The sequence below is a fragment of the Petromyzon marinus genome, chromosome 6, assembly GCF_048934315.1.
Source record: "Petromyzon marinus isolate PM22_M1 ecotype Great Lakes invasive population chromosome 6, UKy_Petmar_22M1.pri1.0, whole genome shotgun sequence".
Lineage (NCBI taxonomy): Eukaryota > Metazoa > Chordata > Hyperoartia > Petromyzontiformes > Petromyzontidae > Petromyzon > Petromyzon marinus.
The window spans coordinates 14,043,406-14,068,210 of NC_133672.1; the positions used below are offsets into that span (position 1 = coordinate 14,043,406).

The window sequence follows — 24,805 nt, forward strand, 5'->3', positions numbered from 1 at the left end:
CTTCTTTCGCACCATTAAAGGTGGTGTAAGGCAAGTCTGGTCAATGAGCTCACTCCGGCGAGTACAGCAGGTCTGGGATTTTCATAAATCGACTCGATCCATCAAGCCTTGCTTCCAAGAGCGGCGGGGATCACCGGGCATGCACCACCACCACCACCAGCAACCGATTACATTTAGACCCTGCCACATATTCCACTACTGACAGCTGGCAGAGGTAACCATATTGAATTATTCTGCTTGACTGAGGGTGCGTGGGGGCATGCGGACCCTGCAGCTTGCGCGTGAGCTCCTGCTTCTCCTGCTCCATGCGTTTGATGCGGCGCTCGTAGGCCTCCACCGCCAGGCTGTCCTCTAGGCCGCGCTGCACCAGGCCATCGGGCGGGTTGGAGCTGCTCTCCTCCGCGCTCTTCAGCATGCCGCGGTCTGACAGAGAGCTGCAGCGGTGGGGATGCAAGCGCAGAGATCAACTCGGCGGCAATGCGTTTGGTCGAGGTAACCGAGCAAAAACAGCGCGTGCAAAAATAGGCCAAAAAGCTACATTCTGGAATAAGAAAAAATTTGGGGGATAATGACAATCTAATTTGTAGGAAGATGCAACTAAAAAAAATAAAAAGCTCCTATCTTGTAGATACACACGAAGGCTGTGTATTCAGGACTATCTGACGTCACTTTAAAACTTAGTTAATGATGAAAATTAAAATACAATTCACAATCAGGTGCAACTAATACAGATGCATTTATACATTAAAATATATGGAAGCATCATCTGGAGTGTCAATTACACACTTGACTATAACTTTATAGTCTTAAAGCCTCACAATCGTCTCAAAGAGCCTAGGTCTCCAAGATCTATTCGCTATTTGGGTAACAGTCTCCCTTTCTGTGCGACTTGTATCTCACAAAGACACATTTTTAATCCTGTGCACAAGTAGGGGAGGGCAAGACCGGATGGCAACGCAACGTGAAGCGAAAAGCACATGGGCAAGGCAGGAAGGGGTAGTTTGGTCAGCACAGCAGCGTTTGCTGGGTGAACACGTGACGGCAGGCTCACCATTTTGTGGTGAAGGTGAAGCCCACGAAAGGCAGGTGGAGCCCTGAGAACGCCGTGTGGCTCGGCGGTGGCACTGCTTCCTGCAAGACCAATGCGGAGGGATCGGCATGACACGACATTGCTACTGCCCAGGAAAAAACGGTTCACGTGCCATCGCGGCTATGACACCGTTTCATTGGTCATTAACAGCCCTCATTGCACATTTTAAAAATAAACATTTTCCAAACACCCGTGAGAGCCATTAGCGGTTGACCTGATTTTCATTGGAAGTACATCTACACGAAGATTGTTTCCGACTTCCAACACAGAGCCAGAGCGGCACAAACCTAATCCCTTCCCAGCTGCTGCACATTTTTATTTTAATCGAAGAGCCACAGCTGATCTCAATACTGTAGAGCTTTCATTGCAGCCGGCCCAGCGAAAGTTCAAAGTGCCTCCCTGCTCTTGCGAGTAGGGCAGTGGTCATCTTCACCGCCAGCACAAAGTCCAGAGTCTAAATTTGACAGCTGGTAGGCCAACTCAACTCCCTCCACCAAAAAACTCAAAAGAAAGGAAACAAACCAATTACTCACAGGTAATAGTTAACCAAACCAAATCAAAGCCAATCCCTGTTTAGAAACTGTCGGCGAAACCTCCCTGGCCCCCTGACGTAACCCCGCAGACAAAATCCACGCACCGTGTTTTTCAAGTAGTCGTCGTCAACGTCGAAGTTTGAGGTGTCCGTGGGGCTGCTGACTTCGGGGATGTAGGGAGCCTCGCAGTTGCGGATGTTGTCCCAGTCGATGCCGGCGAAGAACGGGTGATTCTTGAAGTCTTGGATGCCGTTGCGGCCAAACCGCTGCTCCCGGCTGCAGATGAGGTGGCGGATGAGGTCCTTGCCATCGTCCGACACCTCCACCGAGTTGGTGGGGAACTGGAACCTTTCCTGCTCACGTCCAGTGGGTTCAGAGAGGCGGCGTGAGGCCTGGCTGGAATCGCAGTCATTGTAACCGCCGACCGACAAGCAGCGCATGGCGTGTTTATAAAACAAGTTCCCTCATAACTCATGAGAGCGAAATTGTCGCCTCCCCAAGCACAAACCACACGCGGTGCTGTGTTGACCGCAATACTGTGGGGTACCAAAATAACTGCAGTCACGTCCACAACACCGACAGATTCACTAATTGGATGTTATTCTCAAGTTATCGCAGATTACAGTGGGATAACATGGCAACTTTACCCCAGTTATACCTGTGAAAAATAATTCAATTGACATTTATATTTGGATTATTTTTTTCTTGGCATTATATTTAGTTGTATACCACTTAATTGCATTGACCGATTTTGTTTTCTCCATTGTATTATACACTGAACACAAATGTTTAATTTTACAGTAGCCTGCATGACCAATTAAAACAAGAAACATTTGTCACAATGGTTATCACCAGGCCAAAAAGGTTATTTGCCAGATTGGCATTGTGCCAAGTCAGCTAAGCAGCTCGGGGAGGAGGGAGGTTGCTTTTTCTGTGCTCTTGCTCTCAAAGCGTCTTGAAATTCCATCCCCATGGCGGTCCACACTTCCTGCGGACCACCGGGCAGCTCACCTTGTGGTTCATGATCTTGCCGTAGGTCTCCACCAGGGACTCCGCGTAGAAGGGAGTCTCGCCAAACAACATCTCGTACATACACACTCCCAGAGACCACCAGTCGCACTCCGGCCCGTATTTGCCCTTGCCATCCTCCATGGCCTGCAGGATCTCGGGGGAGATGTAGTCGGGCGTGCCGACAGCGACCGAGGACTGCACCTACGCACGGGCATGGCATGTCGTGTGTAACTCAAGTTGGACGACGACAGCATCCACTTGAAGTGCCCGCTAAAATAGCAGTGTAAGAATACTATTTTTGTGGATTATAGATGTACCGATATTTCACTTGGAGAATATACCACACAAACTGCCACATCAGTGCTGTCACGGGTGTCACAGAGCCCATTAGGCTGGGATGTCAATAATCCTGAGGCTGTCAGGGCAGGGCGTGTATTTAACAAGTGCTTCGTAAACTTAACTGGCTCTGCATATATCAATCATCATTTCCATTTTACCAATCATCACACGAGCTTCTTGAGCAACGGCATACTTTACATTTGAAGCAGAGGGCTGGTAAATACAGAAAGATGGGCTTTGAGCGACACGAGAAGCAGAGTGTGGGAGATGCGTAATCAATTCTTCGACGCGCGAGTTGTGCATAACGATTCGCCGTTGGCTCCCCGCGGCGGTGCCAGTGGCACTGGCCAAAGGGCTCTCACCGTGCCGTCCGTGAGCAGCTTGAGACAGGACCCGAAGTCGGCAAGACGGATATGGCCGTTCATGTCCAGCAGGACGTTGTCTGGTTTGATGTCCCTGTGGAGACAAGAAGTTGCATACTGACCGTAAGGGCCCACGGCCTCAGGCAAGCACATTCCTCGCCATTACGTAGGTACAACAAGGACGTTTCGCAGGTGATAAGGCTACGCACCAACAGGTGTGTGGGTGGCTCTGGGAAAGAATGATGCCACGCCCATCAACCACCACGGATGACTTCCAAACATCATCGCCGCTATGCTGTCCAGCAGGCAATGCTATGTTAACTAAACATCAATTTAAAACGTCTACTTTTCTTCTACCAGCATCCTCCTTTCATAACAAATAACCTACAATAATAAGAATTCACCTGACCGCACTTTTATGACCTTACCTGACAACACGCACAGGAGTTTACCTGGAAAGATCTGCAGGGGTTCACCTGTTCATACTTACACACTTCCAGCTGTTAACAGGAATATGGACGTTAAGAGTTTAATTTCACTCCATGCGCATTGACCAGGTATCATTTCCTTCTGCGTATAGTTACAAAAGAAAATCTATGCTCGAATATAGACTCCGTATGTCCTGGTTTGATATAGATAAACTAACTAAAATTACCGTGAACAATGGAGGCGAGTGAAACCATTCAAAACACGTTCATTTTGCTTTCCGTGAAATGGCAGACTTCATTGACACCGGATAAGCCATTATTAACAAGTTGGTGGAAACGCTCGTAGGGTACATTGCATTACCCGGGGCAAAAAAATCTGATCTTTCAAAAACAACGTAACCGCACCCAGGGCTTAAGCCTATATCGTGACAGGCGAACCCGCCAAGTTTCGCCCAGACATAGCTAGCCAGCAGTTATCGTCGCCTCTCCGCAAAGGACATCCCAGGCACGTGTCTCTCACTGCCACCAGTCAACGCGGTGCCACGTGATGGCATGGGCCAGCAGCATCGGCGTGGTGGCTTTCTATCGCAGCCTATTCCATGGTGCAAATTAAGACACACACGCGTCGTGTCCGTCGAAATGCTCACCAAAGGCAGCCTGTGGAATACAATGCAGTAAATAATTTGTTTTTAAGAAAGGGTCACTCATTGCTGCCGTGTAATATAAATGGTGATAGCGGTTTTTTGCGATGATTAACATCTGTTATCACAGATAAATGGTTTATTAATTTACAGCTGACTTACCACGACAATTGTTTCGTATGACATATCCGATTTACACAGTGTGTATATACGTGTGTATCTAAAGCACATTTATAAAGCACATATGTAAAACGTACCTCTGCACCAAGAGGATTTTTTTTCCAGTTGAAGGTCTAAGAAACATCCAGCTATGTCCGTCTGCGGCTATGACATTCACTTCACCTGACATTCCAGATTAAACGATTGGCAGTGCCTGTTGGGGCATCACACCTCCTGAACTTGGGCCGTTTCTAAAAACACCTCATTAATTTATTTCATTTTCAACAATGTTCTTCAAAAAGAAATGGTTCCCTGTGGATACCCAATCTTTCATTGTCACGTGGTGCTGACAGAGTGAAGAATTTATGCACGTGGGACTGCAGCTCTGAGCCCAGGAACCCTGTGCCCAGCCCCCTTCCGAAAACTGAAAATAACAAATAGCGTAGGGAATGTTAAAAGTCAAACGAAATATTCACCATTAACCAAATCACACGTGCACGTGTTTTTGATGTGGAGGTGGTTTGGAGGAGGGTGTAAGGTGAGAGATTGGTGCCATTTGGCCGTTTAGGGGAAACGCTGCAGATTACAAATGCAGATGTTTGGCACGGCTAGGGCAAAGCCTCAAGCGGTCAACTTTTACGTGATCAACAATTCTCGTTGTCCCCTTCGTGACATGGTATGCAAACTGGCGAGAACTGGCACGGAATTACAGCCATCCTTCTTGAATGTGGCCGAACATAGTACACAGACATGTCCCTGGCACGTCTGTCTGGAACTCAGCACCCCCCCACCCCCTTTGACACCAATCATCTGTAAACAAAGCATTGAGGCCCATTATGAAGATCACGTTGTTCAACGTAACAATAATAATTATACGGTCGTGGTGACCTTCTTTACGGTCGTGGAAGAATAAATATGTCCATAGCTTTCATATCCATGTAATGAGATGACAATCCCCACTGGTTTTTGCTTTCTATACTCAGCTTTTAGAAATTAATACATTTCTCTGCACTCTTGAAACCAACATTGCAGTTTTCAAGTGGTGCCATGGTGGCGAGATGTTAACTCCCTCACCTGGTATGCAGCAGGTCGTGGGGGGTTTGATCCCAACCCTGCGCCTCTATATTTGTAGTTTTCATGTGCTCCCCATAGTCGCGTGGATTTGGATCCGGGTCCTTGGGTTTTTCCCTCCAAATTTAGAAACACGAGTTGAGAGTATTTGGCTGCTAAACATTTCCACATAAGCCACTTCGTTGAGTTATCATTTGTGGCCAGATCACTTAAGAAAAATAGCTACTGTATATATAGCTCAGTAGGACTTACCTGGTAAGATAAAAAAAAAGTTTAGTTTTATTTAAGTATGAAAACTGAATTACAGTGTTAGGACACACAACAGAGTGAGGACACAGCCCAATAAGTGGAATCCGCTGCAAATCCACCATGGCTTGGCTGTACTGGCAACTTTGAAAATGTACCTGCCCCTTGCTTTTGTCAAGCCACTGCTGGATGACAGCCTCCCCAATGCATTTGGGTGATATGGGATATCAGATCATAATTCACCATCATAGTCAGTGAAGGTTGTTTCAGGTGGGGGTCAACGGTGTGAGAGCATGAAAGTACAGTACAACCGCTACGTAAGGCATGCGACAAATGCCAAGCGCTTGGCTGACGCTCATGGCTGTGAAAAAACGACGAACACCTTTGCGTGATCGCCCCCATGCGGGGTTGCAACCCAGTCGTCTCCTTGCAGACTTGACCATGTGCTCAGCGTGAGAGCTTTGAAAGCTGGCGACTGAATGGCGAAATTAATATTTTATAAAGTTTGGTGTAGACCTCCGCCTAACTTCATGTACCACTCAAGCCACACCGACTCCTCTTTAGTTTTACTTCTGCATGGCACAATAGTCCCCGATTAATTATTTACAGCGACGTGAACAGGTCTACGGCTGCAAGACGGCACGACACACCGTGCTCCGATCGTTGGCACCTGGCCGCCTGTGTCGGCCGCGGCAGCGTGGAACCGTGAGCACATGTCAAACATCCTGGAGGCAGGAGGACCTGCGATGCTAGCCATTCCACTTCTCCCTGGGCACCTCCACACCGATAACAGGAAACACATTTTGAGCGGTATGCTGAGAATGAGGTTTCTTCAGGGCTCATCGTTGACTACAACCATCCAATGGAAATGCAGGTAAAAGCCTGCGTGTGTAAACCATTTTCCTATTGGATGTTAACGCCAGTGGAGAAATGGCTAAATGCAGTTTTGGCATGGTTCAATTTGTGATTTTTCCTGAATACACAAGCCCAGAGGACCATGTAAGTTACCCTGGTACTAGCAGTCCTGCCATAACAATGTGCAGGGAGGTGTGGGAGCCAGTCTTGTCATGCTTGGATGAACTGCTAATCATTAAATCAGGCTATGCCTCCACTCAGCCTAGATTCTCGATAACTGTGAAGCAATGGGCACATGTTCGCAGCAGACCTCATGACACAGACCCGTGAATGTTCACGGTCTTCATCACAGTGGGCACACGAGAGATCGTGCGGGCTCCAACATCGCCACGCACCAATCCTCAGTGCGGAGGCCTCGGTCAGAGGATGTGCACTGCCCTCCTAACCCGGTCTGGGTCTCCCACATGTCTGTCTCACCCTCCCCACCCACCACCTCATCAAGCCAAACAGCGGCAGAGCAGGGGCTTTGACCTCCCGGAGGTCGTGTGCCTTCCTTTATTCCAGACATACATCTGGCCAATAGGGAACCAAAGGCGGGACCGGACGCTTGGTCCCGTTATGGAAACGCCAGCGCCCCACTCATGCTCCGTTCATAATTGAGGCACGTGCCCCCCCCACCCCACCCCATCTTCTCCCCCCTCCGCAATTTTTTTGCCTTCTTACATTCATAGAGCTCTCACAGTGGGAGGAAAGGAATGCAGCAAACATCTTACAGTGCTCGGAGGTGAAGCATGCCCATTTCCTACGCCCTGCACTGTAAGCACCTGCTTTTCCAATGTCCGTCAACCGCACAAAGCCTGTCCCTTGGCCATTCGGCATCAGTGAGAGGAGGGCACTTTAAACACGCTTTATACAATGCAAGTCTTGTCCGAAATGAATGGCGATTTTTTTTTAAATGTCATGGCGAAATAATAAAACAATTTCAGGGCTACAATGGGAGAAGTTAAAAAACACGTCGCCGTCATCATAGTTCCAAAGCAGACACTGCTTTATAAGACAAATACAAAGACAGGACAATGATTCACACATCTTGCTTCTAAGTAGAAAAAGTAAAATATGATGTAGCATTGCTGTTAATTTGCAAAGTGTATTGGTAGCACTCAAACCCTGTATTTAATAAGGCGCTTATGTTAATGTCTGTGAAGGTTTGAAGAGCAGAATCCCAAAAAATGTCCCAGTAGATTCTACATCAAAGCTATTTTGAATATGCCATCTCAAGGTCTACAGGTCTACCAACTGGAAAGTGCCTTCTAAAGTGGACTTTTCAAAGGCTGCAAACAAAACTACTTCTAATGGACAATCTGACTCACAAAGCCGATGCTGCCCATGTCCCGCAATTTGGTATTTTAACCAAGCCTCTGTGGCAAAGCACATGCTTTGGTTATTGGCTGCATTCACGAATGGTACACTCTCATCACTCAAGTGGACTTCTGAAAGCGGTGACATGATGATGACATATTTTACAACAAGAGTGCGCACGCTTCTATACTTACACATCTCACAACTAAAGACTAAATTAAAGAAGGACCAAAACAATTGTCTAAACGCCAAAACAACCGTGCTGTCATTTTGGACACATTTTCGCTGCGCTTTACATAACAGCGCAATATTTTGACTGCATCGGCAAGCACAGAGCCCCACAGCAGTGTCATAGCCATCACGCGTTCCCATAAGCTGAGCAGCTACAGGCGAGTGTAACATTCGCTTACTCCTGCACTTAATACCGGCTTGCAATAAAGCCACTGTGGGTAATTCATACAATAAACACTAATCGTCTATGATGGAGCTACGAATATAAGACTATAAAACAAGGTCTTTTAAATCTAGACGCACACGCATTGCTTCGACAATATATAAAACAATTCAACCCCCGTGCAATTCAATTGCCATAATTTGGGGGGGGGTCACGATTCCAATCGATGGTTTATTTTTTATCCGTCTTATCTTCCAAGTCTCGTTTATATTGTCTGTGTTGTATGTTCCATCCTCTCCATTCCATTTGCAATTGGCCTCCGACTGCCAAAGTCTTCCATGAAATAAAAATCTCTCGTTAATTTTTCATGCGATAAACGTGAAAGAAGGAAAAATAGCTAATTGGGATTATAAAAATAAGCTCACTTTTTCACTACCAATTATGCAACAACAAAAAAACATCTGTGCGGACCTCATTCTGTTGGCAACGGATCATTTTGTCAGTGAACCGCTCCAGCCAATGACACCACAGAAATACTTCCTGTGTCACTTCAGAACGCATACGCGAACAAGTTGGTGCTTTCAAGCAAGATTAAATCGAACCCCATTGTGGCTTCTGGTTCCCTTTTGTAAAGCACGAAAGTTCTCTCAGTTTGACTGACCAACAAGCGTGCACTTCATTATCCGACTTCCGCCGCGCCGTGTTCGGGTGAGATTAGATGGCACAAGTGACAAAGTATGCCGGATATCGGGGGACAGCGAGACCAGTGCAAGAAGATCGTGCTGCTGCCCCCAACCCAAGCATGAAGACTGAAGTCGCATTTTTAGGAACACCATTCAGTTCAAGAGTTGTTTTGTCTTGTTCAGTCAGGCTCGTCTGCACTGTCTGTCGTCTTCTTTGCAAAGAGCTGTCTGTTCTGTTCATCTCATTTTTCTCAAATGTTTCATTTTGCTCAATTGTTGGCCATATGGGTGAAAACATCCATTAAATTAGCATAGATTTAAAATATTCAATTCTCACACCACTCACAAATGTAATTATGTATTGTAAGTGTAATAATCGAATTTAACTGATAAAGACAAAAACTCCCATCATCTTCTCTTCTCCACCTTTCCTCATTAAACCCATTCCTTAACATGTGTTCCCCACTTCGGTGTTTAGAGATGCGGTCGGAACAAGATAATATATGAACGCAAACTGTACTGAATACTTGGCATGAACACAGCGATGATGATAACGATGTCGACACAGTGGAGGTTTGGTGACAAACTTCTACTCAACGTCAACCATTCTCAAATTATTACTGGGCAAAAGGCCTGCAAACGTGAGCACAACCATCCATTGCCCCATGTAGCTGCAAAACACATCCCTCCCACGTGTACCTTCATTCATCCGCTCGATCGCTCTCCTTTGGAGGTCCGTGTGCACACACACAAGGACGTATCTCACTCCCCGGGCTGCCACTTGTTTTGCCCATCCGTGACAATGTCGATCATGATCAATGGATAACTTTCAACAATTCCGCAGACTTTGCAGCAGTGCCACAGATTTTTATCAACGCGATTGTCTGCATGACCACAGTATATGGTTGTAGACCCACTGCCATGTACCACCTTGTACACAAATCAAAAGAGAAATCACAGGAAGCACAGTGCGAACAACAAAAAAACCAGTGCACCAGGCTGCCAGTTAGACTTAAAGCACCACTCTAACACTCCAAACCAGAACGAAACAAATAAATTTTAGTGCCAGGTGGAGTGCTTCAAGTCAAATCAGTGCCGCTGCAGTGGCGGGGGCAGCTGGCCACTCAATGGATCCATGTGGCTGTACGCTCGTGACAAATTACTCTCACTTGGAGGCAGGCACTGCACAGGTGGACCTGACTATTGCCAGACTAAGATTGTCTTTGCTAAAGCCCATTTAATCCGCACACTCTGCCCTCCATATCATCAATCCCGGAATTGTCTTCGTAAAATCTGTATAATCGGCATGGTGGTCATGATGCAAGCCTGTAATCTCGAGATGGGGTTAGTGGACCAGGAAAATATTTTACTGTCTTGTGTGTGAGACATTACTAGCAGAAGCAAGCGGTGTCTCTTATCCGTGTGAAGCTTGAGTGTCATTTCCTCATATGGCATAGGCTTTCTCCAGGTACTTCAATTTGCCAAAACACTTGCAGGAGACGATCATCCAAAGTAGGACACTTGAAGAAATATTTAGAATTTGTAATGATGTCTTTTAAAATTTCTGGAAAGCCTCAGTAAGTCGAATCTCTTCAGACAGATTCAGCTTGGGATATTTGACCAATTCCTCGGGGAGCAACATTAACTTGTTGAGGCTTTCACCAAGTAAACAAATGTTTATTTTTTTCTCATTTTTTAAAGACGGGGTTGCAAGTTAGCAGCCACAAGAGAAACGTGTAACAGGAGAGCCCTGCAGCTGACATTAACACGATTCCTCTGCATGGGGCACAAGAGACATTGGTCAATGCAAAGTGATGCCACTTGGTCAGAGATGATGACACAACTTGCCGACGTGTACGATACTGGCCTCCTGCCGGGCATCGCACCCCCTCCAGGTCAATGCGTTGAGAGCGCGATCACATCCGTCCCAGCGACCCCTTCGTTGCGTGACTGACGGCACATGGGCGTCTCGTTTCATCGCCCGCTGCAAAATGCCACCAGACCGGCTTGCCCGGCCAGGCACTGTATAGGGCGCAGCGGCGCGATTTGGCAAAAGCAGCCACCACTTAAACACAGTAATTCTGTTTCGCCAACTCTCTCTCAAGGGGTTATGCAGCGGTAGCTTTAACAATAAAGTTTAAAAAATAATGTGGAGCCGGATGAATCTGTTAGGCCATTTCGCAGGTCCTTCACCGCCGTGTTCCTACCCTTCTTTGTGCGTGACCTTCGGCGCCAAATAGGAGCAGCGTCCTTTTAAGGCAAGAGAGTCTTGAAGGCCTGTCACGAGGGCATGCCAGGGGTGTCGCACCCGACGCTCGGCACATGCAGGCGCTCGTAAACAGTGGTCGATGACGTCAAACAGCCGCTTACATCACACAGCTACTCCGCAGTGTCATTAACGTGAGCAGGCACCAGATGAAAAGCCATGCCTCCAAATGTGGGCCCTGGGCACAGAGAACCCCGCCTATAAAATGAATACTTAAATTGTGCATTTTGGCACGCAAATCAACACGAGGCGTTCATTGTCCAAAAAAGGTATTGAAAGTTTAAAACCATAAAAGGTTATAAGGCTGACATTTTATTTCTATACAAGACATTTTGTGTATCAGCGTGCTTGTGCTGCAGTTAGGTGAGCGTATGTGGCCGCAGCGGAAGGAAACGGCAAGAAGAGACGAAAACAACAGCTCATTCAAGCCCCACAAACAACCACCCCCCCCCCCGCCCCCGCTTAGTTCATCCTCATAACTGCGGTTACCCTTGCAGAATAAGAAAAACAGGAAAAAATGTCACGCTCTACTGTGTAAAGCCACAGTAGAGAGCATGCTCCCTCTAAACCCCACACCACACGCCTGCCACCACATCACCACCCCCCTACGCACCTCCGCTCCCCCACCACGCTCCCCCACCACAATCACCGCGGGGGGGGGGGGGGGCTCCTTCAATCAATGACTAAACTCACCTACCCCCCCCCCCACCGGAGACAAACGCTTGCTGAACACGGCTGCTGCGGAGCAAATCGACCTTCGCGAGCGCAAGCTCGAAGGAAGACCGACGCCAAACCAGCCTCAAGCAAACCCACCCTGGCCCGTGCCACGGCACACACCGCGAAGGGCGCCGGAACACGACGGCATTAAACGACCAAGCTCGGCAGGAATGGCAGGCGTGCCCATAATGGGGGAAAAACTGACGCGTGCTATTTGAATATATTTGTTTACCCAATTACTACGGCATGCAGGGAAAGGGGATGGGACTTGGAATTTTAATTTAAAGTGTTTGTTGTCTTGTGAAGAGGTAGGAGTTAGGAATGTGTTAATTTGTTAACAAAAGAGAAGGGGGGGGGGATGTATATATTAACTCCATTAACTCAAAGATTTGGCATGAAGTTAATAAGTAATGCAACAGAAAGCTCTTATTTTCTAAATATGTACCGAGGATGTGTGTCCTACTTAAGCTTGAAACTTCATTAATTACAAAAAACTATTGAAAAAAATCATAGCTCATGACATCACCAAAGCGTGATCAAATAATTTGTCTGCATCAGCGTTAATGGCTAAATCAATAGAAGTGATATCATAAAGGTGCTATAATGATGCCTTGAACTTTAATGTAAAAAATAATTATCATTAACAAAGCTTCACCACGTTGGACAGTTATTTGCTGGACAGCTGATTTGTGTCTTCATTTTGAAATTGTATTCACAGTCAAGAAAAAAAAATTGTTCTTAGACCTCCACTCCTTCCCTTGTTTATTTTAACCATTTTTTAAAAACATATTTATTCCATTGTCTTGTCCCCGTCTCCACTGGCTGCCGGGCGCCAGGGTGGCATGGCTTGCCCAGCATTCTTGGGGTCGGCTCACGGGGGAGCCAGCTTTATTTAACCGCGGGTCACGGCAGCTGCAAGGGAGGGGCGACCGCTGTTCTTGACCTTGGGGTGTGTTCTGGCCGCTGCCCCGCTGTAGTGAGCTGCCGCTCTTTGTCGAGCTAAAACGGGCACTCGGTAAAATAAGAAAAAAAGCGCCTAAAAACAACAAGAGCCACCGTTCCTCTGCAGTCCCCTCCCAGCCAGCACGCGAGCGTGGCAATGGCATGCTCTACATGTCGACTTGCGGTTCAGAGACGATTGTCTTTCTTTTCTCAAACTCACGCTGCCTCCATCCTCTCCCTCCTCTGACCCACCCAACCCCACCGAGCGGAAACACAAAACTGACATTGCTGTCAGAGGGAGGAGGGGGAGGCCAGATCTCCACCATCTTGCCCACGTGAAACAGCAGTCTAGCTCGGTCCCCCGCCCTGTACAGTTTGCAGGTTCTACGACGAAGAACCTGGTATCGCACGCACAATCACATTCCCGGCGAGGCACAACAAACAAGGCACCCAGCAGCGACAGCAGTAAGCCTGGCTTACAGCTAAACAAAGTCTCTTCACAAATTATTACGGGGCGAAACGTTGGGACTTTTCATACGTGGAGGTCGTTCATCGGTTATCGCAGAGTGCTGTGCTGGGTCTAACTGTACTCCACTAGACCTCTTGCCACATGGGTGTTTTAGATTGGATTAGGACCCAAACAGATGGACTCCCTTTTATGGAGATTTCTATGCGTGCGGCCCTGCTCACGCCCCACATGGTGCTGGACGGCTGCGACTTAGTCGGATGGGAGATCCACACAAGCTAGAGGCAGCCATAAAAAACACAGGGAGCTTCTTCCCCATCCAGCTATGAATGGGAAGCTGGTGCTGCCACGGTGTCCGCTTAGCAACCAAGTGTCCCGCATCTGCATCAAGTACATGGTTCTCAAATGCACGCATTGTTAACGCCAGATTATTTTGAAGCAACTCATCGTCCACACGTCCGCAGGCCCATATCGTAAGAATAAGACATCCTGAGATTTAATGACTGCGGAATAATACATGACCTGCGCTATCGTTATTTAAATTAGCATTTTTATTACCGTGAGCATTATAGCCTCCTTAAAACCATGGGCTGGCAGTATTGCCATTGTTGCTCCCCATGCAACAGCCGCACTGTGTTAGTCAATTATAATGGTTCAATCCGCTAGCCAGGGGAATTGAAAGCTATCGGAATTTCCTGCATTTGCCATGAGTTCGAACGTGCGGAAGACTATGGCGTGTAGCGGCATGGCTGCAAGAGGCAGGGATGCACTGTAAGTGGGAGAAAGCCCTCGGAGGAAGCAAAAGGCAGCCCCCTAAGCAGCAGAGCTCTCGGAATTTCAAGTGCTCGACACAAAGGGGCAAGAATGATGACTGTGATAACCACATGCATAATTTTTACCTCCCTTCACAATCACCTCCTCAACTCTTCAGAGCCATTTTTATCCTGGCTAAAGGCACGTCTCTAAAGCCATGCAGCGTGGTTAAGGCACTCGGGCTTTGACTACAGCATGAAAGCATATGTAATTGCACACAATCCCTTTAATTAAGCGTATTATACACCTTATTAGGCACAAACTTCATGCGCAGATACAGTAACGAGATGTTTGCAACTGCGATCGGAGTATGGTCACTTGGGTTTTTGCGAACGCACGTTACGGAACGATTTCAGCGTGACCCTTGCGAAAGCAAGGCCGCGTGTGTGACAATCAGCCTCCAACGCGTCAGGTGGAAATAAGAGGACAGCGCAGGCACGTCAGACTCATGAGGGCATGACAGCAACGATGAATGAAACTACAGATAATGGGCTCAAACACTTTAACGAGTGGCACGGCATTTCAGGCGCAATTATAAAATAATTATAGCTCTTAGGTGAGAGGTTGTAAAGGGGAGCTCGGTTAAACAAGTGAGCTGTGAAGCCCTCATGGCTGAGTGGAAAAGCGTTTAAAATAGACACCCGATTTCCTGTGCCGTTACAGGCCACGCACATGTGAATATTTTATAGTGTACAACAGGGAATCCTGCAGCTTCCAGGACGAGCGGGTGCAGAAGACCTTTTCCCCGGCAGCACTTTGCCGTGGCAAACGAGGCAAACATTTCTCTCCTCTATTTCCTGGAACATTTCTTTTCATCAGGGAAATTTACGGGCTCAAGCACCGACACAATTTTTCAACCGAGACGCAGCCAAACGCAGCGGCGGTGGCGGCAACAACCCTTATGCCAGGAGGCCGCCGAGCGGCGCTGCGGATGAAGCAGGACGCGACGTACACGCCGTCTGCCACGCACGAGAGACTGGACACACTGCCACCTTGCGTGGACATGTTCTTTTTGGCATGTAACGTTTCACTCCCCAAGCGATGAGACGATTTATTATAATTTGGGGTCAAGATTCCACCCGCGAATAGATTCGGGGGCAACACCCTATCCCCGTACAGATGATAACAAATGGCGCTCAATCCACTTGCCGCACTGCCTTCTCTCCTGGCGATCCAGGGTATGGCTCCTCCTCGACGACCATGAGAAGGGAGTTTCACAACATTTGTGTGATCCACCGACCCTCGCCTCCGCAGTGCTGATTACAGGTGTGCGCTCATCACCGCCGGACAAACATGGAGCCTAGCAAAAAACTCAAACTGCCCATAATATCACCATCGTATCGGCAGCACAAAGGCTCGGGAGCAATAGGCTTCAATTATAGGAAATATTTTTGATTACGCCCAACTGAGTCAGCTTAGGTGGGTGATGGAAGAAGCAGGGCCCATGCCAAGTTAACCACTTTGTTTACCACACAGCGACAATGCATGAGGGGTTGAACCCCTTTTAAAGACAGCTCATATTTACATTAGACACACACCTTTCAAAAACAATCAATCAATCGATCTTCGGCTGGGGCGGCCCTTCAGCTGCTGTCCGCCACATGCAGTGCGTGCCGACCCGGCCGCTGCCCGCCTTCCCACCCGCCCACTTTTAGTTGCCGTGACAGAACAATGGGACCATAGATTTTTAAGATCAACGCATGCCCTCTGATTTTCTGTTTGGCTTTGAAAGAAAAACGTTAAAGTAAATGTTGTCATGAGGACCCAAACCATCGTTTGCCATCAACAAGTGGTACACTTGCCCCCACCGAAGGAGGCTGTTGCTATGTCCCTGACCCATCATCATGAACCCAGGCACTCCCAACAGAATCCGTGCATGTCAGAGCGTGTCCTGTAGGTGCGTGCATGCATGCACTCACCTGTGTACGTATTTCAGCTCGTGAATGGAGTGAATGGCGAGCACCATCTCTGCGACGTAGAATTTTGCCATTTCCTCTGGTAAACGATCCTCAAACTTGCTGAGCAGCGTGAGCAGGTCCCCACCCACGTAGTAATCCATAACCAGGTACTGTCGGAGGTAGTCACGTGCACACGGGCACGCACACATGACGGAGGAAAATGTTACACACATTGCAATGTATCACACGCAAGAGCATGCATGTGCAAGGCAAGACTTTAGGCTGGTGCCGCCTTGCATGCTCATTTTCGACAAAAGATAACATTTCGTGAATAAAGAGCACCTGGATTTTTTTTCCGTATGTGTGCCTGGTTATGTATCAATTTATCCATCTACTGAGTCACAGTATGTCATTTATAATCTTGTGATTACATAAGGTCACCAAATGTAACATTTGTGATAAAAATGTGCTGGTTGCCAGATATCAGCTGTGCCATGCATGCGACCTAACCTTTCACCTCAACTCTACAGTCATGCCAAGCTGCTTAATGAACAAGACAAACTGCACTGCACAATAACCAAACATCTATGTCCCTCTGTGGATAGCCCTGAGCCACAGGCATCCTGCATTACAATGTTGGGCACCCATGTACACAAGGAGATCGGATGCAAAGGTCCAGACACGTGGAATCACATGACAACTTGCTGGACTGCAACCTTGGGACCACCTCGCTGCCTAGCAGGCTTTGCCGTGTCTCCAATATATGTAATACACTGACCCTTGCTTCCGAATCGTTGCATTACAGGCACCCAACTCGATGCATTGTAAATTAAATGCACAACAAAACAATCCGAATTAAACACAAATGCAACCACGTAAACATTTCACAGCGCATGGTGACAATCACGATCATAAAACAAAATCTTTCGGCTTGGCTTCACAGATGCACACGTAGTAGGCGATTGCATACAGGAGGTGTTGACCCACCAGATAGTTCTCATCCTGGAAGGCGTAGTGCAGAGTAGTTATCCACTGGCTGTCGCCTCGCACCAGGACGTCCCGCTCTTCCCGAAAGCACGCCGTCTGCACATACAAAGCAGTGCGAAGCATCACGCAATGCGATCCCCAACCACCGCTAAACCCGGCATTGACAATGTGCGCCAACAGTGAAATGGCCGCGAGAGCAGCAGACGTGAGCCGCGCCAATGGGTCAGTCCATCCCCAACGTAAATGCCACGTAATTATTCAGAAAAGGCCCACCCGAGTCTATGGGACTCTTTTTTCAGGACGGCCCTAAACATTGGGATGTTTGGCCAATTCCGTTATTGAGCGTTTGTTGAGCCGAGGAGTGTTGCCGAGTGTTAGCTGGTTAAATTTTGATTTAAAGCTGGTTGCCGAGCCATTTGAATTGCCTGTAAGATGTGCAGTTGCATATACTACGTGTATGAAGGTATAAGCTGTAGCAAAAAGTAAAGGGATTTCACAAATAAAAGGGTTTTTTACACAAAGACCAGGCTTAACGTTTTCAGCTGTGTACTGTGTGTAATAAGCTTTTTATAGTGGCAACATTTTGACATATAATTGGAATGCACTCAACACGTGCTGGGAACTTACAAGAGGAATGAATGGGCACTGTTAACGTTCACATCTCCCTTGCAAAACAGATTATGCATAGCATTTCTAGAAACTGGACATACGAACCCAATAGGCTAATTTTAACATAACGTTTAACAAAGTGTATGAAAGTATAACACTGTTAGGGTTCATGGTAGCCGCAGCGTATGGATATGTCAATTTTAATTGTTGTGTCGGGTAACTTGAGTCACAGTATGTTTTTTATAAGAAGGGGGGGGGGGGGGGGGGGGAGTCGGCCAGAACACCAAAATGTCCCTTTCCTCTTGGGGACAAACAAAATTTCGGCATATTTTGCCTTGGTCCAATGGCAGCCCTATATGTTAGAGGCGGTGCTCGCAAGTCTTGTGACAGCGTCTCGAAGTCACGCAGAGCACAGCCTAGTGTGGGAACAAGCAGCCACAAGCGCACAACGCTCTCGACGGACGACCCCCCCCCCCCCAACAAGCAGCGGAAGGCAGGGCCCTGTGTGGGTGCCGCGCCACAAACCAACACTGAAGGGTTCAGCCGAGGTCATTCATCTATGGGACACAACCGTCGCAAAATTACACCAGTCCCAGGGCTGTCTGGCACGTTTATGAAAACGCAAAGCTTGTTAGCGAAACATCGGGTGTCTGATGAACAACGCAAACTATTTGCAGCAGGAAATGCCACAGCGTGACAGCCTGCGGTTTGGTGAGTGCATTTCTTCTGCTCAAATAGTGCGGCACCGCAGTTGCATGAAGGAAGCTATTAGGATCAAGCGATCTTATCCACTGTCGTACAACAAAATAATTAGGACACTGCAAGCATACATTTTTTATCATTTAACTAATGAGCTGAAATTTGAAACACGAACCCAGGCCGAATGCCAGGTAATTTTTGCACTTATTTACACTGCTCCTAAGACTCATTTCCACAGATTGCTGAGATAGCTATAAAGTACATAGGAAATGCAACAATTAATACATCTTCCTACCATTAATTACACCCAAAGTTCAAGCCCCTAATAATCCTTCCAGGGTCAATAAAAGAGCACGACTTCGTGGAAAGTCAATCGTGGCTATATAATGCTTGAAACTAAACTGACAGTTTGAAACTTATGGTTAATTTTCGTGACTAGTGGTATGTGGGTTCGATGGCCCAGGAATCGTCCAAGGTAGTACCACCCGGGCTGGGATCTTGCTCCAATGTTGCATGAGCCCCATGACTTTGTGAGCAAATCGCCTCCTGCTCTGTCCCAAGCCCTTCCTATCCTCCAAAGCCGCAAGAAAATGATAATAAAAATGGGTGTTTAAAAAAATATATACCTTCTTGGAGACTTGTATTAGGTGAGGCTACCGCAATCTAGTAAGAAATATATTTTCGTAGTTCCTTGTCACAGTTTTTATGTTTCAAGAAAAACACGGCCCTGCAGTTAACATCAGTGAAGGGACGCCACTTGCTGAACGGTGATTCCGTGACATCATAACTGGTTCAGAGGGTGATCCAGGTAAAAACGTAGGGCGCTTCCGTACAAAAGGAAGCCAGTGGGCCTGCCATCCGAGTTTGGTCACCCCCATAAAGCTGCAGTGGGAATTTCGGCCGAGCCCAGTTCACAAGCCAAAACAGCTCTCTTGCCAGTGGCCGTGGTAACGCATCAATAGAAGACATTGGCCCCCTCAGTACGAGACTTGTGAGATTCTCACAACTGGCGCAGGACCGCAAAGCTAGCAAGACGAGCACAGCCCGATGCTCGTTTGAACAGTTTGCAACTTTACAGATACTACGTTGTATTTGTGCAGAGCTGCGGTAATTTTTGTGGCCATTACTGTAAGCGCATAATTCAAGAAGCCGGCGCAGAGTTTACGGAGCCCGTGTTTAGGCGACCGCAACTGGGGCGAGAAGGAAACACCCACGCTCCTCCGGGCGGTCGCTGAAAGACAGTGTCCATGGTATTGCGCCTTTCCGGACATGCACCGTTGAGGCTGTACGCGGGTGGCACCACACGGGCATGTGGGTCGATCAATCGCACACCTACGCGTGCTGTAGCCTCACAGCGTTGCCACTCCCCGCCGGCTTGCACAGGGAACCAGGTCCGAAGCCAGAGCCCCGTGACAAGGGTAGGCAAATGGGTTGATCGCCGTTTAAAATGAACGATTTCTTACACCGGCTGACTTGCGAATTTCGCTTGAACATTTGAAGTGAAATGAAGCATGGCTCGAAGATGCAATTAGCCATGACCGCGCACCAAAAATCTGGCGCAAATAAGCACATGAAACAAATTCTTTGAGCTGAATTGGCAACTTCCCGCTGTTAAAATCAAGATGTAAAATTACTGTTAACGACTGGTAACATGAACGTTATGGGCATTCTTTCAAGCACGGACAAATGACAAAATACTTATTTCTAGTAAAACACCGAGCAGCAGCGCACGCATTCCCAGCATTTGCGACTCGAGCACTGCCTGTTAGAAAACAAATACTCCATGCTTTACATAAGATTAAATCGAGCAGTATAACAAACAATATTGTTGCCATCTGCACTATCCCAAACACAGCCGCTTAAATGCTATTTTCTCAATGTCCTAGCAGTGGCCTCCAATCTGATCAAGCTCATCAAATCTGTTCAGACACAATTCTTCCTTGTTTGCTCGACACATGGAACACCTCATTGCGATGCAATCTGACCATCGAGGGGAGTGGGGGGGGGGGAAACACCCACCCACCAAAAGAGTAGAGCATAAACCATCCACGGTGTAATTAGGTTTTCGCGTGATCAGTATGATCTTCGTCTCTCACCATCTCACTGCTCGCACTTTCTTTAGGCAACGCTTGCGCACAATGCCAAGCGCGCACACGCCGGCAGCGTTTTAAGGGGACCGATTTGGGAAACGTCTCTGTGCGGGAGCGGCGGTGCGTGGGGGGCAGCTGTGCATTGGTGGGGAGGCCCCGAGTGGGGAGCGACCGTAAAGCGAGATGGCAGAAGGAGTCTCTGGGCCCATGCAGTGTCCTGGGTGCAGGAGGTCAGCGCAGGCTTTTGCCGAACCAGACTTATTTACTGCGCCGTAAATCGGGTGACAGAAAGGTTAGAGAATGGAGTTTTATTTGAGCTGCAAAAAATACTCCAACAATCGTTGACCGTGTACACAGAATCCCATGAGTTAATGAGGTCATTTAAGAAAAAAATTAGATGAAGTTAAACATACTACATGGCTGTTTTGTTACTGTAGAATGGACCATATGTTTTTAGTGATCTCTGGGCCCATTTTTTTTGGTGCATGCTGCATGAGATACCCATGCCTTTATTACATCCAAACACTGCCAGAAAAGGGAGTGGTGTGCCCATCGGCACATCCAAACGCAACGCTTTTGCTCTATCGTCAGAGGCAGCACTTCTGAGTGAGAGATAAGCCCCTCGCTCGGCAAGCCAGCCTGCCCGCGTGCGTGCCGTGTTCGACTCAGCAATGCCATTGCCAAGAGCAATGTGCCATGGAGGGCTGTTGCACAGAGGGCTATGTACCATGTGGTAGCAAGCTTGAACTGAAATAAAATAACCAATAGAAGGCCAGCCCTGGAAAAACACGGGTGCAGTGGCACGCATGCCAATGGGCACACGGTCAGTTACTGCCATTTACTCTAAGTCAACAGGCGTATATTTTTCCAATGTCTGAAGATTGTCATAAAAGCAACAAAATTAACAAACAAAAAATTCCCGATTGACATTCTCTAATAGAATGTATTTTAATTCGAGAGGCTGAAACTTTTTCCTTAAGATCAATATTAATTAAAACATTCAACTGATTGCACAAATACTTACTCAGTAACATGGGGCGAGAATAATTTGTCAGTGGGAGTACAAAAAAAACATACGGTACTGTATATACATTTTCTTATTGTGTTTATTTTCATTTAAAATGTATACTCTGCGGCTTAGTGCTGCAATTCTCATTTCCATTGTGGACCTGGCATCTCTCCATGCTGCAGTTTTATCAGAAGAGCTAACAGAACCCATGATGTATGCGCACAGGGACCAGTTGTACAGCCCCCTGCGTTTATAATCAGTCGAAATGATTACGTGCACGATCATGTTTTAAAAATACACCGAGCATCCACAGCAGGCAAGTGTGTGGTTGAAGGTCCGATATTAATTTATTTTTTACTGTGCACACCTGACTTCTTAAAGTGAACCCTTGACTACACGCATTATGATATTATTACAAAACAGTTTTGAGAACTAATAGCAGAGCCTATCACACTGCACCCCAAATGAAAGTCATGAAATCCTTTGCTGCTTGCCTTAACGTAATGCACGGATGTTGGAAATTTACATTACAAGGCTCAACTTATTCTGTGAAAAAAATAACCACTGGAGTGGCTTATACAAAGGCAAAACAATGAACTAAACTGTAGTGGGCTGCATTCATTTCATTTTGTTGTTTTGGAAAGGAAAGTATAATACTTAATGAAAATAAAATTAAAACAAAATAATTTTACCTGGCCTCAATTCACTGTGAAACTTCTGAGATGACTCAGGATCACATGGCATTTCACCCTCATTAAATCAGGTCCGTAAATGCTTGTAAGAGCATGCAGGGCAGGCACATAACATGAAAATAGTTTTGAGGGTGTTTGCAAATACGCATAACCTCAAGGCACACGAACCTCCGCTCGCTTCAGCATCTCCCACTTGTTTAGGATCTTCATTGCGAACACCTTCTCGGAGCTCTTCAGCTTGACCACGGCCACCTGCAGGGCAGCAGAAACACAGCAGGGCAGTAGCGATCAAGCGTAGCAGCAGTGATCAAGTGGGAAGCTACTCGCAAATGCATATTCTCACACGACACACGCCTGCCTACACAGAAACCCAAGTCTTCAACATCTGCAAAAGGCAAAGTAAAACCTGGTCGTCGTCACCCCGGTTATGACCTATCCACTTCTGGATGAGAGCCACCACAAGCTGGTGCTATCTCTCGTTGTCCTGCGATGTAACAATCCTCCATACACCCGGACACAAGCCGTTGTTTTCTGGTCCAGGAACAGGTGACATGTACGCACGCTTGCCACAAAGTTTATGCGGGGCAACCTTTACAAGCCCCTTTATTTGCTCATTTATCACAGAAAAGTGCCTTCCAGTGACGGATATTAAACTTGAGAAGCGGGAAAAGATCACCAATGGCAATGTCAAAACATTGCCTGGTGATCCTGGTTCGTGCAATGGGATCATCTCGGAAAAACCACTGCAATCTCTCACTGCTTCGATAGAGACCACAAATACCTCAATCTGGAGTCATGCCTCACTTCAAAATGCGCCAATCTCTGTCCAGTGTAAAATCTTCAATTGCCCAGGGCTACTGTACCCATATCCCTGAAGTTAGGACAGCACCCTCTCCTGGAATGGCGTGCACATTCCTGTTCACCGCTGGTCCCGACACGTCACCCATTTTGTATTCTCAGAGCCGATTACGATCAAATGCGGCACAGCCGTCGATTCTGGGACAGATTTCTCTGAGTGTTCCGAGAGCTGGGGGCTGAGCCCCCCTGCCACCTCGACTGTTATTACTGGCAGGTACTTGCGAGTGTTACTTGTGCATTCATTTTATGGACCGTTCAACAATGGTCCTTTTGTGCAAACAGAAATTTTTACTTTTTATTTCTAAAGCGGTAATTTGTCAAAATCCGTTTCGCTCACAAATCCTTTTATGGTTCACACAAGAGAAAGGAAGTAAAATATAGGTAAAACTACACAAGGCATTCCTTGCGGTGTGAGATATTTCAATTGATGCAAGTTGGACATTATTGACGGCTTAACAATCTCGGACGTCTGGCAACACAATTGTGCAAATGAGCAGGTTTCACCACAACACACATACGTGCAGCTTATCAGACAATCGACCCGTGGAGTGGAATGCTGACTTCTCAAAACAGACTTCAATCGTGTGGTCTGAATTACAGTAATAAATAGGGTACTTGACAGTCTTCTTACTGCCAATGAACACGAGCGCAGCAGGGCCACTATTACCAGGGAAAGAGCCCGATGGCAGATAGCGACACCTGGCACAGCTGGTCCACTTGTTACTCTTTTCCCTACCATGCTTTCCTTCTGCTTTGCACCCCCATTCAAAATAAATAATTGACGTGTCTACCAGGTGTAAATGTAGATCTGTTGTGGAAGAAAATCGTCCATTAATTTTATTTTAAGTGCCGTGCCGCTATTTCAAATATTTTCATAAGCCACCCTTTGTCTGGCTCTGCACAATTGCATTTTAAGGCGAGTGAACTCATAATTGCCAAGTACTTTGGCAAAATTGCAAACACATGAGCTGCAGAAGTGACCTTCCTCACCGGTCTTGCTTCATTGCTACAGTGGTATCACAATTATATCATGATTAATTTTTAAAAATTCATAATACCGTTGCACCCAAAGAAGAAACATTTGACAAGGAGATTACTAACCAAAAGATCGGCTCTTAATTTCAATAAGTTGGAAACGTTTTGAAATTATGTTTTTCTCATGTTTTTTTCCTGTGAGGTTTGGAATTCGCCATTTTGCAGCACCAAAAAACTTGAAGCCAAGTCACTATTCTGATATTTATAATAAAGCTGCAGATATAATAATATAATTAGTTGGTATTAATTTATACAAATTTAATGCCGCCCAATATACACCCACAGAAGAGACTCGGAGCGGCCTGGCAGCTGTCGATACTGGGCAACTTGATTAAACTTCCACGAAGGACTCACCTCCCCAAAGGCACCTCTGCCGATGACTTTGAGCATCTCAAAGTCTTCCCGATGCAACCTCATCTCTTTGACACGGGTTGTGAACGGCTTGGCTGTGGAGTGACAAGAAAAAGAGAAAAACAAAGACAATCTTAGACAAGAGAAAAACACACGTTGATGTGTAAGCCACAGCCAAGGAATAAACCATGCTGTAAATAAG

The 24,805-nt window shown here is 46.9% G+C and overlaps 1 protein-coding gene across 2 annotated transcripts in view; it reads right to left on the bottom strand.

Annotated features, from left to right (window-relative positions):
* LOC116939445 (serine/threonine-protein kinase MRCK alpha-like) overlaps positions 1–24,805 on the bottom strand; it is an 82,530-nt gene that overhangs the window by 31,559 nt on the left and 26,166 nt on the right. For both annotated transcript variants that reach the window (XM_032947803.2, XM_032947802.2), the window contains exons 2-10: positions 24,607–24,698; positions 22,528–22,611; positions 17,261–17,356; positions 16,295–16,443; positions 3,336–3,429; positions 2,635–2,835; positions 1,728–1,976; positions 1,052–1,131; positions 268–434 (exon numbers count right to left, since the gene is read on the bottom strand). In XM_032947803.2, coding sequence (XP_032803694.1) covers positions 268–434; positions 1,052–1,131; positions 1,728–1,976; positions 2,635–2,835; positions 3,336–3,429; positions 16,295–16,443; positions 17,261–17,356; positions 22,528–22,611; positions 24,607–24,698 — 1,212 coding nt within the window. The remainder of the gene's footprint in view (positions 1–267; positions 435–1,051; positions 1,132–1,727; positions 1,977–2,634; positions 2,836–3,335; positions 3,430–16,294; positions 16,444–17,260; positions 17,357–22,527; positions 22,612–24,606; positions 24,699–24,805) is intronic.